Source organism: Ranitomeya imitator, chromosome 2 (assembly GCF_032444005.1).
Source record: "Ranitomeya imitator isolate aRanImi1 chromosome 2, aRanImi1.pri, whole genome shotgun sequence".
In the NCBI taxonomy this organism is placed as follows: Eukaryota; Metazoa; Chordata; class Amphibia; order Anura; family Dendrobatidae; genus Ranitomeya; species Ranitomeya imitator.
Genome location: NC_091283.1, coordinates 844,460,017 through 844,473,102, shown reverse-complemented (window position 1 = coordinate 844,473,102; position 13,086 = coordinate 844,460,017). Strand labels below are relative to the sequence as shown.

General features: G+C 47.8%; 1 protein-coding gene across 1 annotated transcript in view; it reads left to right on the top strand.

Annotated features, from left to right (window-relative positions):
• Positions 1-13,086, top strand: part of GPAM (glycerol-3-phosphate acyltransferase, mitochondrial) — a 29,437-nt gene that overhangs the window by 14,143 nt on the left and 2,208 nt on the right. Inside the window, exons 9-20 of the mRNA XM_069754287.1 lie at positions 12-111; positions 2,124-2,336; positions 2,416-2,529; positions 2,836-2,921; positions 3,570-3,679; positions 4,554-4,624; positions 4,696-4,960; positions 6,343-6,473; positions 7,755-7,832; positions 8,109-8,246; positions 10,139-10,328; positions 12,921-12,979. Coding sequence (XP_069610388.1) covers positions 12-111; positions 2,124-2,336; positions 2,416-2,529; positions 2,836-2,921; positions 3,570-3,679; positions 4,554-4,624; positions 4,696-4,960; positions 6,343-6,473; positions 7,755-7,832; positions 8,109-8,246; positions 10,139-10,328; positions 12,921-12,979 — 1,555 coding nt within the window. The remainder of the gene's footprint in view (positions 1-11; positions 112-2,123; positions 2,337-2,415; positions 2,530-2,835; positions 2,922-3,569; positions 3,680-4,553; positions 4,625-4,695; positions 4,961-6,342; positions 6,474-7,754; positions 7,833-8,108; positions 8,247-10,138; positions 10,329-12,920; positions 12,980-13,086) is intronic.

The window sequence follows — 13,086 nt, the reverse complement described above, 5'->3', positions numbered from 1 at the left end:
TTCTCTCGCAGCACATTGATCCACTTACTGGGGGGATTCTTCATCCGACGGAAACTGGACGAGACCCCAGATGGCAAGAAGGACATTCTGTACCGCTCCCTGCTGCACGGGGTACGTGCCGGGATAATAATAGTCCGAACACACAGCGTCGCACCATGTGCTGCCGTCACTGACGGGGAAGGATTAGATACACAGCTCAGCAGTCAGTATCACACAGGAGAGGATTAGATACACGGCTCAGCAGTATCACACAGGAGAGGATTAGATACACAGCTCAGCAGTATCACACAGAGGATTAGATACACAGCTCAGCAGTATACACCCAGGAGAGGATTAGATACACGGCTCAGCAGTATCACACAGGAGAGGATTAGATACACGGCTCAGCAGTATCACACAGGAGAGGATTAGATACACGGCTCAGCAGTATCACACAGAGGATTAGATACACAGCTCAGCAGTATACACCCAGGAGAGGATTAGATACACGGCTCAGCAGTATCACACAGGAGAGGATTAGATGCACGGCTCAGCAGTATCACACAGAGGATTAGATACACAGCTCAGCAGTATACACCCAGGAGAGGATTAGATACACGGCTCAGCAGTATCACACAGGAGAGGATTAGATACACGGCTCAGCAGTATCACACAGGAGAGGATTAGATACACGGCTCAGCATTATCACACAGAGGATTAGATACACAGCTCAGCAGTATACACCCAGGAGAGGATTAGATACACGGCTCAGCAGTATCACACAGGAGAGGATTAGATACACAGCTCAGCAGTCAGTATCACACAGGATAGGATTAGATACACAGCTCAGCAGACAGTATCACACAGGAGAGGATTAGATACACAGCTCAGCAGTATCACACAGGAGAGGATTAGATACACAGCTCAGCAGTCAGTATCACACAGGAGAGGATTAGATACACAGCTCAGCAGACAGTATCACACAGGAGAGGATTAGATACACAGCTCAGCAGTATCACACAGGAGAGGATTAGATACACAGCTCAGCAGTCAGTATCACACAGGAGAGGATTAGATACACAGCTCAGCAGTATCACACAGGAGAGGATTAGATACACAGCTCAGCAGTATCACACAGGATAGGATTAGATACACAGCTCAGCAGTATCACACAGGAGAGGATTAGATACACAGCTCAGCAGTGTCACACAGGAGAGGATTAGATACACAGCTCAGCAGTATACACACAGGAGAGGATTAGATACACAGCTCAGCAGTCAGTATCACATAGGATAGGATTAGATACACGGCTCAGCAGACAGTATCACACAGGAGAGGATTAGATACACGGCTCAGCAGACAGTATCACACAGGAGAGGATTAGATACACAGCTCAGCAGTCAGTATCACACAGGAGAGGATTAGATACACAGCTCAGCAGACAGTATCACACAGGATAGGATTAGATACACAGCTCAGCAGTGTCACACAGGAGAGGATTAGATACACAGCTCAGCAGACAGTATCACACAGGAGAGGATTAGATACACAGCTCAGCAGTATCACACAGGATAGGATTAGATACACAGCTCAGCAGTATCACACAGGAGAGGATTAGATACACAGCTCAGCAGTGTCACACAGGAGAGGATTAGATACACAGCTCAGCAGTATACACACAGGAGAGGATTAGATACACGGCTCAGCAGACAGTATCATATAGATTTAGATACACAGCTCAGCAGGCAGTATCACACAGGAGAGGATTAGATACACGGCTCAGCAGACAGTATCACACAGGAGAGGATTAGATACACGGCTCAGTAGACAGTATCACACAGGAGAGGATTAGATACACGGCTCAGCAGACAGTATCACACAGGAGAGGATTAGATACACGGCTCAGCAGACAGTATCACACATGACTCCATCTCTATAGATTATCACTGTCCCCATTGGGGCTCACATGCTCTGTACCGCGCTGTGGAATATGTTGGCGCTACATAAGTTGGATACTCTTCATTCTCCGGCACTCTCCGCAGCGCCCTCTGGTGGTAACTTCCGGTGTGTCCGCAGCGCCCTCTGGTGGTGACTCCGGGTGTTTCCCTGGTTCCACACTTAACCCTGTAGCGTCTGTCTTCCAGTACATCGAGCAGCTCCTTCGTCAGCAGCAGTTCCTGGAGATCTTTCTGGAGGGGACGCGCTCCCGCAGTGGGAAGACGTCGTGCGGAAGGGCCGGCCTGCTGTCCGTCATTGTGGACACCCTCAGTGGGGGATCAGTCCCCGACGTCCTCATCATTCCGGTGGGAATTTCCTACGATCGGATCATTGAGGGACATTATAACAGCGAGCAGCTGGTGAGTGGCGCCATGTATCGCCCTTTCGGCTGTAAATCCTTGGATGAAGATGGTCCTCACCTTATCATTATGTCTTAAGGGGAAGCCCAAACAAGACGAGAGTCTCTGGGGCATCGCCAGGGGGGTCTTCAGGATGCTCAGGAAGAACTACGGCTGCGTGCGCATGGACTTCGCCCAGCCTTTCTCTCTTAAAGTAAGTGACCCCCCGACACAGATGTAATTTTATATAAGAAAGTCCATTCAGTCATTCTCCTATCCGATTCTGGGAAAGCTGGGTGATAAGCAATATGGCCGCCAGTACATCACACACAGGATCCCTATACTGACCACTAAACTGGAAAGCTGGGTGACAAGTCCTGGTAATGGCTGCCCTGTCTGCTGCCACTCAGCTTTCCAAGAACTTAATAAAAGTAGAAAAAATAAGTTGTTTTTTGTTTTGTTTTTTTAAATTCTTAAAAGTGAGAAATAAGTTTTATAAAAGTTGTAAATGTTTTTTCAGGAATATCTGGAGAGCCAAGTACAGAAGCCGACCCCCGCGCCCCTGAGCCTGGAGCAAGCCCTGCTGCCCGCCATCCTGTCCTCCAGGTGAGCCGCAATGACGGCACAGTGTAGACGTCTCGCTCCAGATCTCCGCTTGCTGTCAGTGAATTTAATGTCCTTGTTGACATCCCGTAAACCCGGTCCTGATGTAATGCTCCTCAGAACTGAGGGTTTGTTACAAATGTATCTGGGCCTGAAAATCTGCTGTGAGCTAAACCGCCAATACTCCAGACTGATACATTGTAGCAAACTTTCACCTCATCTATTGATGGCGAATATTCAGCGGGAATGTCGTCTGATACAAAGATCTGGGTGAACTTCCCCAAAAATAGTTGAGGATGACACCAGGTCAAAAAGACAAAGCTCCAGAGGAACACGGAGCAGAGCCGCCATGTAAGGACCATAAAATGACCACAAAGTAAAAAGTCCCTTCTCGCTGAAACTGCCTGGAGATTTTATAATTTACAATTGGTAAATTACTCAAATAAAATTACAGAGACCTCTGCGCGCTCCCGACCTGCTGACTTGCTCTATTTAAGAAAGTTGCAAAAGGTTTTATCAAATGTTAATAAAACTTTTATAGACTGAGGCCTGGACGCTGGCCCTTTAAAAGGTGGAACCTTGTGTTTTGTTTGTTACATTAGTGTAAATATTTGACACTTTTTTGTTCACTTTGTTTTGTTTTGTTTTTAGACCGACTGATGCTGCGACTGAAAGCGCGGTCAGCGGCACCCCCGACCTGCGAGTGGACAGCGCCATCAGGAGGCAAATCATCACCAACCTGGCAAATCACGTGCTGTTCAGTGAGCGGAACATAATCTATAACCTATAATATACCACCAGCAATTATACAGAGGGATAAAATGTAACATCCAGGCTGTTACTCCCTGTTATCAGCCATTACTGGGGGAGGAGACTGTAGGACAGGAGACTGCAATCTATTACTCCCTGTTATCAGCCATTACTGGGGAGGAGACTGTAGAACAGGAGACTGCAATCTATTACTCCCTGTTATCAGCCATTACTGGGGGAGGAGACTATAGGACAGGAGACCACAATCTATTACTCCCTGTTATCAGCCATTACTGGGGGAGGAGACTGTAGGACAGGAGACCACAATCTATTACTCCCTGTTATCAGCCATTACTGGGGGAGGAGACTGTAGGACAGGAGACTACAATCTATTACTCCCTGTTATCAGCCATTACTGGGGGAGGAGACTGTAGGACAGGAGACCACAATCTATTACTCCCTGTTATCAGCCATTACTGGGGAGGAGACTGTAGGACAGGAGACCACAATCTATTACTCCCTGTTATCAGCCATTACTGGGGGAGGAGACTGTAGGACAGGAGACTACAATCTATTACTCCCTGTTATCAGCCATTACTGGGGAGGAGACTACAATCTATTACTCCCTGTTATCAGCCATTACTGGGGAGGAGACTGCAGGACAGGAGACCACAATCTATTACTCCCTGGTATCAGCCATTACTGGGTTGTGGTGTTCGGTGATGTCCCTGACTCCTCTTCTCCTCCTCTGCTTGCTCTGGGCCGGTGACGCTCACTGCATTCCTGATGTTTTGGTGTTGCCCGTGTTAACCCTTCCCCGGCTGCAGCTGTGGATTCTGCTTCACCTTCATGTGACGTTTTCATTTCTTGTCGTTTCTCCTGCAGCCGCTGACCAGTGCTGTGCCGTCATGTCCACCCACATCGTGGCCTGTCTGCTGCTGTACCGCTATCGGGAGGTGAGTCGCGGTCATTGCGCTGGTCTCTGTAGTGCTCCAGATGTCTGACTGCTGGCCGTCGTGTTCCTCAGGGTGTCAGCCTCTCTGTGCTGGTGGAGGACTTCTTCTCCATGAAGGAGGAGGTTCTTGCACGGGACTTTGACCTGGGATTCTCCGGCAGCTGTGAGGACGTGGTCATGCACGCCATCCACCTCCTGGGGAACTCTGTGGTCATCACCCACTCCGGCCCCAGCAATGAGTTCTTCATCGCCCCCAACACCAACATCCCAGCCGTGTTTGAGCTGAACTTCTACAGTAATGGAGTCCTGCACGTCTACATCACCGAGGCCATTGTGGGTGAGTCAACGACATTATACAGAAGGTGAAGTGACCCTGTGAGTTGTGTACGGATTCGCATCTTACTCCAGAGCTGCACTCGCTGTTCAGTTCGGGCCGGGATGTGTGACCCTGTGAGTTGTGTACGGAGTCACATCTTCCTCCAGAGCTGCACTCGCTGTTCAGTCTGGGTTGGGCTAGGAAGTGTGACCCTGTGAGTTGTGTACGGAGTCACATCTTCCTCCAGAGCTGCACTCGCTGTTCAGTCTGGGTTGGACTAGGAAGTGTGACCCTGTGAGTTGTGTACGGAGTCACATCTTCCTCCAGAGCTGCACTCGCTGTTCAGTCTGGGTTGGGCTAGGAAGTGTGACCCTGTGAGTTGTGTACGGAGTCACATCTTCCTCCAGAGCTGCACTCGCTGTTCAGTCTGGGCTGGGATGTGTGACCCTGTGAGTTGTGTACGGAGTCACATCTTCCTCCAGAGCTGCACTCACTGTTCAGTCTGGGTTGGGCTGGGAAGTGTGACCCTGTGAGTTGTGTACGGAGTCACATCTTCCTCCAAAGCTGCACTCGCTGTTCAGTCTGGGCTGGGATGTGTGACCCTGTGAGTTGGGTACGGAGTCACATCTTCCTCCCGATTATTAGTGTCTTTAGTATTTGCTTCTTATTTTCTGTATGTTTTATGCTGCTTTAATTTTTAAGTCTTTTTTTTTTCCTACACTGGTTTACTTTTCGACATGTCTTAGACTGATTCATAAAATGCGGATTTTACCCAATGTCGCAACTCGACTTAGTCCCCCTAGAAGTGGGGTTTTTTGGAGGAGTTTTTAATTTGGCACATCTTTGCAACTTTTTAAAAGATTTTCCACTTTTGGTGCAGAAAAGTCTGAAAAAAACAGTTAAAGACAAAGATAACGAGCATTTTTTTTTTTTTTTTTTAAATTTTGTGCCAAACTTATGACTTGTGTTCACCGTGTTGAAGAAATTGCCACAAAATAACATCAGCGAGTACAAGACAAAAAAAGAAAAGCGCCTGAATAAATGGATAGTGATGAATCGATCTGTCGCTGTAGCGATACATTGTAACGATGTGTTCAGCTTCCACCTCTGAGTCCTGCACAGTGCAGACTGATCTCCCACAATGCATCACTGTTGGCATGCGGTGTGCAGAGACTTGGGGGTGACGTGAGTGCAGCTCTGGGTGTGACTGGAGTATAAGGGAGCAGCTCCAAAGGATAATTAATCAGACAATTGCTAATGATGCAATCCCCTAATTTCTGCTCCAGGATGGAGGCTATCATTAAGCCTAATGGACGGCACTAACTGTCGGGGCCGCTCCCTACAGGCACATGGGCCCTGATGGTTCTGGGTACAGTTCTCCTTCACGTCTTTGTGATTTTCAGCGAGCGCTCTGCATGTGGAGCAGAACAGGAGGACGACTGACGCAACTGAGGGAACCATCAGCCAGGAGAGACTGCTGCGCACCGCCGCCGCCCTGTGCTACCTGCTCGCTAATGAAGGAATGATTGCGCTGGTAAGAGAGGTGACTGCCATACAATGATCAAATACTGCCGCCGAGTGTGAATACATACAGTGGATGAGTAATACCGCCACCTAGTGCTCATGTAGGAGGACCATACAGTGGTCACATACAGATTAGTGCCAATGTGGCAGGACTATACAGTGGATGATTAATACCGCCACCTAGTGATGATGTAGGAGAACCATACAGTGGTCACATATAGATAATTAGTGCCCTGTGGCAGGACCTTATAGTGGATGAATAATACCGCCACCTAGTGCTCATGTAGGAGAACCATACAGTGGTCACATACAGATTAGTGCCAATGTGGCAGGACTATACAGTGGATGAGTAATACCGCCACTTAGTGATGATGTAGGAGAACCATACAGTGGTCACATATAGATAATTAGTGCCCTGTGGCAGGACCTTATAGTGGATGAATAATACCGCCACCTAGTGCTCATGTAGAACCATACAGTGGTCACATATAGATAATTAGTGCTGATGTGGCAGGACCATACAGTGGATAAGTAATACCGCCACTTAGTGCTCATGTAGGAGGACCATACATTGGTCACATATAGATGATTGGTTCCCTGTGGCAGGACCATACAGTGGATGAATAATACCGCCACTTAGTGCTCATGTAGGAGGACCATACATTGGTGACAGACAGATAACGTGCCCTGTCGCAGGACCATACAGTGGATGAGTAATACCGCCACTTAGTGCTCATTTAGGAGGACCATACATTGGTCACATATAGATAATTGTTGCCCGTGTGGCAGGACCATACAGTGGATGAGTAATACCGCCACCTAGTGCTCATGTAGGAGGACCATACATTTGTCACGGACAGATAACGTGCCCTGTGGCAGGACCATACAGTGGATGAGTAATACCGCCACTTAGTGCTCATTTAGGAGGACCATACATTGGTCACATATAGATAATTGGTGCCCATGTGGCAGGACCATACAGTGGATGAATAATACCGCCACTTAGTGCTCATGTAGGAGGACCATACATTGGTCACATATAGATAATAATTAGTGCCCATGTGGCAGGACCATACAGTGGATGAGTAATACCGCCACCTAGTGCTCATGTAGGAGGACCATACATTGGTCACATATAATTGATGCCCGTGTGGCAGGACCATACAGTGGATGAGTAATACTAGCACTCGGGGCCACGTAGCGGCTCCATACTGTCATCTATAATGACCAGTAATGCCACCATATGGATATAGAACGGAAAGACCTGAATAAATCCGTGTTTGTCTTTCAGCCTTGTCAGATGTTTTACCAGGTGTGCCACGAGGCCGTCCAGCGGCTGGTCACATACGGGGTCCTCCTGGTGGCAGAGGTAATTTGCTTTTTTTCCTATTATGTTCCCTACTCCAGTCACATCCAGAGCTGCATTTACTTTTCTGCTGAGATCTGGCTGGTACAGTGCCAGTATGGAGCGTACGTTGGCATTGCGTGCTGGTGGGATGTGCATGGGCAGAAGTGTGAGTGCAGCTCTGGATGTGACTGGAGTATAGGGCGTGCTTGCACTTGTGATGGCTGGCGGTATTACATCCGGATGTTGCTGGAGACCCTGAATGAACCTGGTTGTGGTTTCTTTGTTTTTCAATGTAAGGAGGATCAGGAGGATGGGAGCCCGAACCTCACGGAGCCCACCTGGGCCAACAAGATGGCGGAGCATGTGCGATGGAGGAGCGACGAGGAGGATGAGGACAGCGATTTTGGGGAGGAGCAAAGAGATCGTTACCTGAAGGTACAAAAAGAGACCTGATTAATAGAGGGGTCTTCACCCATGTAATTAGTGCCCCTACAAAGTGGACACGTCAGCGCCTTCCATACTGCTCCCTAGTGATCATTGCAGGTTCTCCGTCAGGGCACCGTCCTCTTCCCTTCTAGTCACATGACGTTCCCACATCTTGGTTCCACTCTCCCTACTAGTCACAGCGGGGTCTGTTTCTAGTCACCGTTCTAGTGGTCCTTGTAGTCATAGCAGCATCATTACATAGACATTACTGTGCTCGTCACACCAGGCTCACAAACCGACTTACTAGTCAGGACATCGCCTTCACTAGTTTCTTTATCCTGCTGTCACCATTCCCCCTACTAGTCACAGCAGAGATGACCTAATCTGAGTGACGTCTTCTCCATCTAGCCTTCACCTTCCTGCCCTGCTACTTGTCACATCAGGTTTCCCCATCTTATCACCACCACAAATCCCTGTACCCCTCATTAATCACATCAGGATTCCATATCTAGTTGCCACTTGCCCTACTAGTCACAGCAGGCTCCTAAGTCTACCTAAGTCTAGCCATCTTCCCCCTCCCTACTAGCTACATCAGGTTCTTATGACTAGTTGTCATCTCCCCCATTAGTCACAGCAGACTCTGATATCTTACTAGCTCCCCTACTAGTAATTATATGGAACAGTCTGCTCTGACTATCTCCCTTATTAGTCAGCAGGTTCTGATATCTTATCACCTCCCCTATTAGTCATAGCAGGTTCCTATAGCTCATTTCTAGCTCCCCTAAAAGTCAGAGCAGTTTACGATATCTCATTACCGTCTCCCCCATTAGTCACAGCTGGCTCTGATATCTCATTACCGTCTCCCCCATTAGTCATAGCTGGCTCTGATATCTCATTACCGTCTCCCCCATTAGTCATAGCTGGCTCTGATATCTCATTACCGTCTCCCCCATTAGTCACAGCTGGCTCTGATATCTCATTACCGTCTCCCCCATTAGTCATAGCTGGCTCTGATATCTCATTACCGTCTCCCCCATTAGTCACAGCTGGCTCTGATATCTCATTACCGTCTCCCCCATTAGTCATAGCTGGCTCTGATATCTCATTACCGTCTCCCCCATTAGTCATAGCTGGCTCTGATATCTCATTACCGTCTCCCCCATTAGTCATAGCAGGCTCTGATATCTCATTACCGTCTCCCCCATTAGTCATAGCTGGCTCTGATATCTCATTACCGTCTCCCCCATTAGTCATAGCAGGCTCTGATATCTCATTACCGTCTCCCCCATTAGTCATAGCTGGCTCTGATATCTCATTACCGTCTCCCCCATTAGTCATAGCTGGCTCTGATATCTCATTACCGTCTCCCACATTAGTCACAGCTGGCTCTGATATCTCATTACCGTCTCCCCCATTAGTCATAGCTGGCTCTGATATCTCATTACCGTCTCCCCCATTAGTCATAGCAGGCTCTGATATCTCATTACCGTCTCCCCCATTAGTCATAGCAGGCTCTGATATCTCATTACCGTCTCCCCCATTAGTCACAGCTGGCTCTGATATCTCATTACCGTCTCCCCCATTAGTCATAGCTGGCTCTGATATCTCATTACCGTCTCCCCCATTAGTCATAGCTGGCTCTGATATCTCATTACCGTCTCCCCCATTAGTCATAGCTGGCTCTGATATCTCATTACCGTCTCCCCCATTAGTCATAGCAGGCTCTGATATCTCATTACCGTCTCCCCCATTAGTCATAGCAGGCTCTGATATCTCATTACCGTCTGATATTTAGTTGCCATCTCCCCCATTAGTCACAGCATGGATTACATAGTGCAGCCCTTTTTCCTCTCGCTGAGTATTTCCTTCCCGTACGGTGACCTGACCGGTGTGTGCTGCAGGTGAGCCCAGCGCAGGAGCACCGCGGCTTCGTCACTTTCCTGCAGAGGCTGCTGGGGCCGATCCTGGAAGCGTACAGCTCTGCCGCCTCCTTCATCCACACCTTCACCGGACCAGTTACAGAGCGAGAATTCACCCAGAACCTGCACAAATACCTGCTGGCCAGGACGGAGCGGAGAGTCGCCGTCTACGGTCAGTTGCCTTTGTATTCCAATGTCCGTTTGATGCGTTTTATTTTATGTTGTGACTCCATGGCCGTGCAGTAGATGGCGCTCCAGGCCTGCTTGTGAAGCGTACGGCTCCTATCCTTCTGTAGTGCAGTCCTTTATGGAGACCGCCTTCAGATAGTGGTGGTCCCCAGTGAGACCCACGATGCATTGGGGCGTTGTGCCAAATTTTTGATTACGTTTTAATTTGAGGGGTTAAATAAAAATAGAAATCCATTAGGGGCCTTCAAATGGTCCTATGGTGGGTTTGTGCCTTGTGGCTGGAGCAGAGATTATTTGACTTCAGTCGCTGGATGGTTTTGGCTGCAGTACCCGATCTGAACACTGGGGGCAGCGTTGGAGTAATTTTTCAGCCATGCAGTAAAGGGCTCCTCTTCTCTCGTCTCCGCAGCTTTGTCAGATCTCTCCATCTTCAGTTATATCATGGTTGTATGTCCTGTACATCGGGCCCTGGGGGCATCAGAAACCATTGCCTCTAAATGTAGGATGCTTCGTTAAGTAGTAGTCCCCTAATGAATCCAATACATCCAGGTAACATCTACTCACACGGAGCGGTGGGAGATGTAAGATAGGACTTTATTATTAGCAATTAGAAAATACAGCAGGACAAGCGTCCCTCTTTGTGGAGGCGAACGAGCACCCTCTTTTTTTTTTTTTTTCCTCTTTTACTTGAACACGGGACAGTGTATATACAGACGACTGACAGATATATATATATATATATATATATATATATATATATATATATATATATATATATTATATACTTAGGGCAGCACGGGGCGCAGTGGATAGCACTTGCAGCGCTGGGGTCCTGGGTTCTAATCCCATCTTGGACAACATCTGCAAAGAGTTTGTATGTTCTCCCTGTGTTTGTGTGGGTTTTCTCCGGGTTCTCCGGTTTCCTCCCACATTCCAAAGACATACTGATAGGGAATCTAGATTGTGAGCCCCATCGGGGACAGCGATAAAAATGTGTGCAAACTGTGAAGCGCTGTGGAATATGTTAGCGCTATATAAAAATAAAGATTATTATTATTATTATACTGCTCAAAAAATAAAGGGAACACTTTAACAACAGAATATAACTCCAAGTAAATCAAACTTCTGTGAAATCAAACTGTCCACTTAGGAAGCAACACTGACTGACAATCAATTTCTCCTGCTGTTGTGCAAATGGAATAGACAACAGATGGAAATTATTGGCAATTATCAAGACCCCCTCAATAAAGGAGTGGTTCTGCAGGTGGGGACCACAGACCACATCTCAGTACCAATGCTTTCTGGCTGATGTTTTGGTCACTTTTGAATGTTGGTTGTGCTTTCACACAAGTGGCTCAGGTAGTGCAGCTCATCCAGGATGGCACATCAATGCAAGCTGTGGCAAGAAGGTTTGCTGTGTCTGTCAGCGTAGTGTCCAGAGGCTGGAGGCGCTATCAGGAGACAGGCCAGTACACCAGGAGACGTGGAGGGGGCCGTACGAGGGCAACAACCCAGCAGCAGGACCGCTACCTCAGCCTTTGTGCAAGGAGGATCAGGAGGAGCACTGCCAGAGCCCTGCAAAATGACCTCCAGCAGGCCACAAATGTGCATGTGTCTGCACAAACTGTTAGAAACCAACTCCATGAGGATGGCCTGAGTGCCCCACATCCACAGATGGGGGTTGTGCTCACAGATGCTTTAGTCCTGGTCTGGGAGGAGATCCCTCAGGAGACCATCCACCACCTCATCAGGAGCATGCCCAGGCATTGTAGGGAGGTCATACAGGCACATGGAGGCCACGCACACTACTGAGCATCATTTCCTTGTCTTGAGGCATTTCCACTGAAGTTGGATCAGCCTGTAACTTCATTTTCCACTTTGATTTTGAGCATCATTCCAACTCCAGACCTCCGTGGGATATTAGTTGTGATTTACGTTGATCATTTTCAGGTTTTATTGTTCTCAGCACATTCCACTATGTAATGAATAAAGATTTACAGCTATAATATTTCATTCACTGATATCTAGGATGTGGGATTTTAGTGTTCCCTTTATCTTTTTGAGCAGTGTATAGTGTAATATGAATACAACGAAGAAAAAAATGCGGCAGCACTCACCAGATGGCGTGGTTCAATCCTTTATTGGAGATATAAAATCCATAGTAGCGTGTTCACGGCTCGGGGGAGTGCGGACATAGTGGAAGTGAGCAGGGAAAGACAACAGCTGTTTCGCGCTATACCAGCGCTTCTACAGTGCTGCCGCATTTTTTTCTTCGTTGTATTCATATTGGAATGCCTGTTTTTCCTCATGCGAGCACCTCCAGCTACTGAAGTCTAAACACCCACAATTGACTGCGTTTTATCAGCATCTTATTCACAGGCTGTGCAGCGCCACAATTTTCTCTTCATTGCCTATATATACATTGTATTGTATATAATTTTTTTGTTTGTTTTAGAATCTTGTTCAGGCAGTTTCCTTTTCCTCCATGTTGCGCCCTGTACACGCCTGTGTGGCGACTTTCGCTTTCCCGGTAATTTCTGATACATTGCTCATTGTCATTTTTATTCCTTTTCAGCTGAAAGTGCCACTTTGTGCCTCGCGAGAAACGCGGCGAAGACCTTCGTGGATCTTGGGGTGAGAATTTCCACTTTCCTCCTAAATGTCAGTTGTCTCATCTAAACCTATTTTATTATCTTCGGAAACGTCTTTCCTGACAGGTGATAAGACCCCCGCAGCGATCG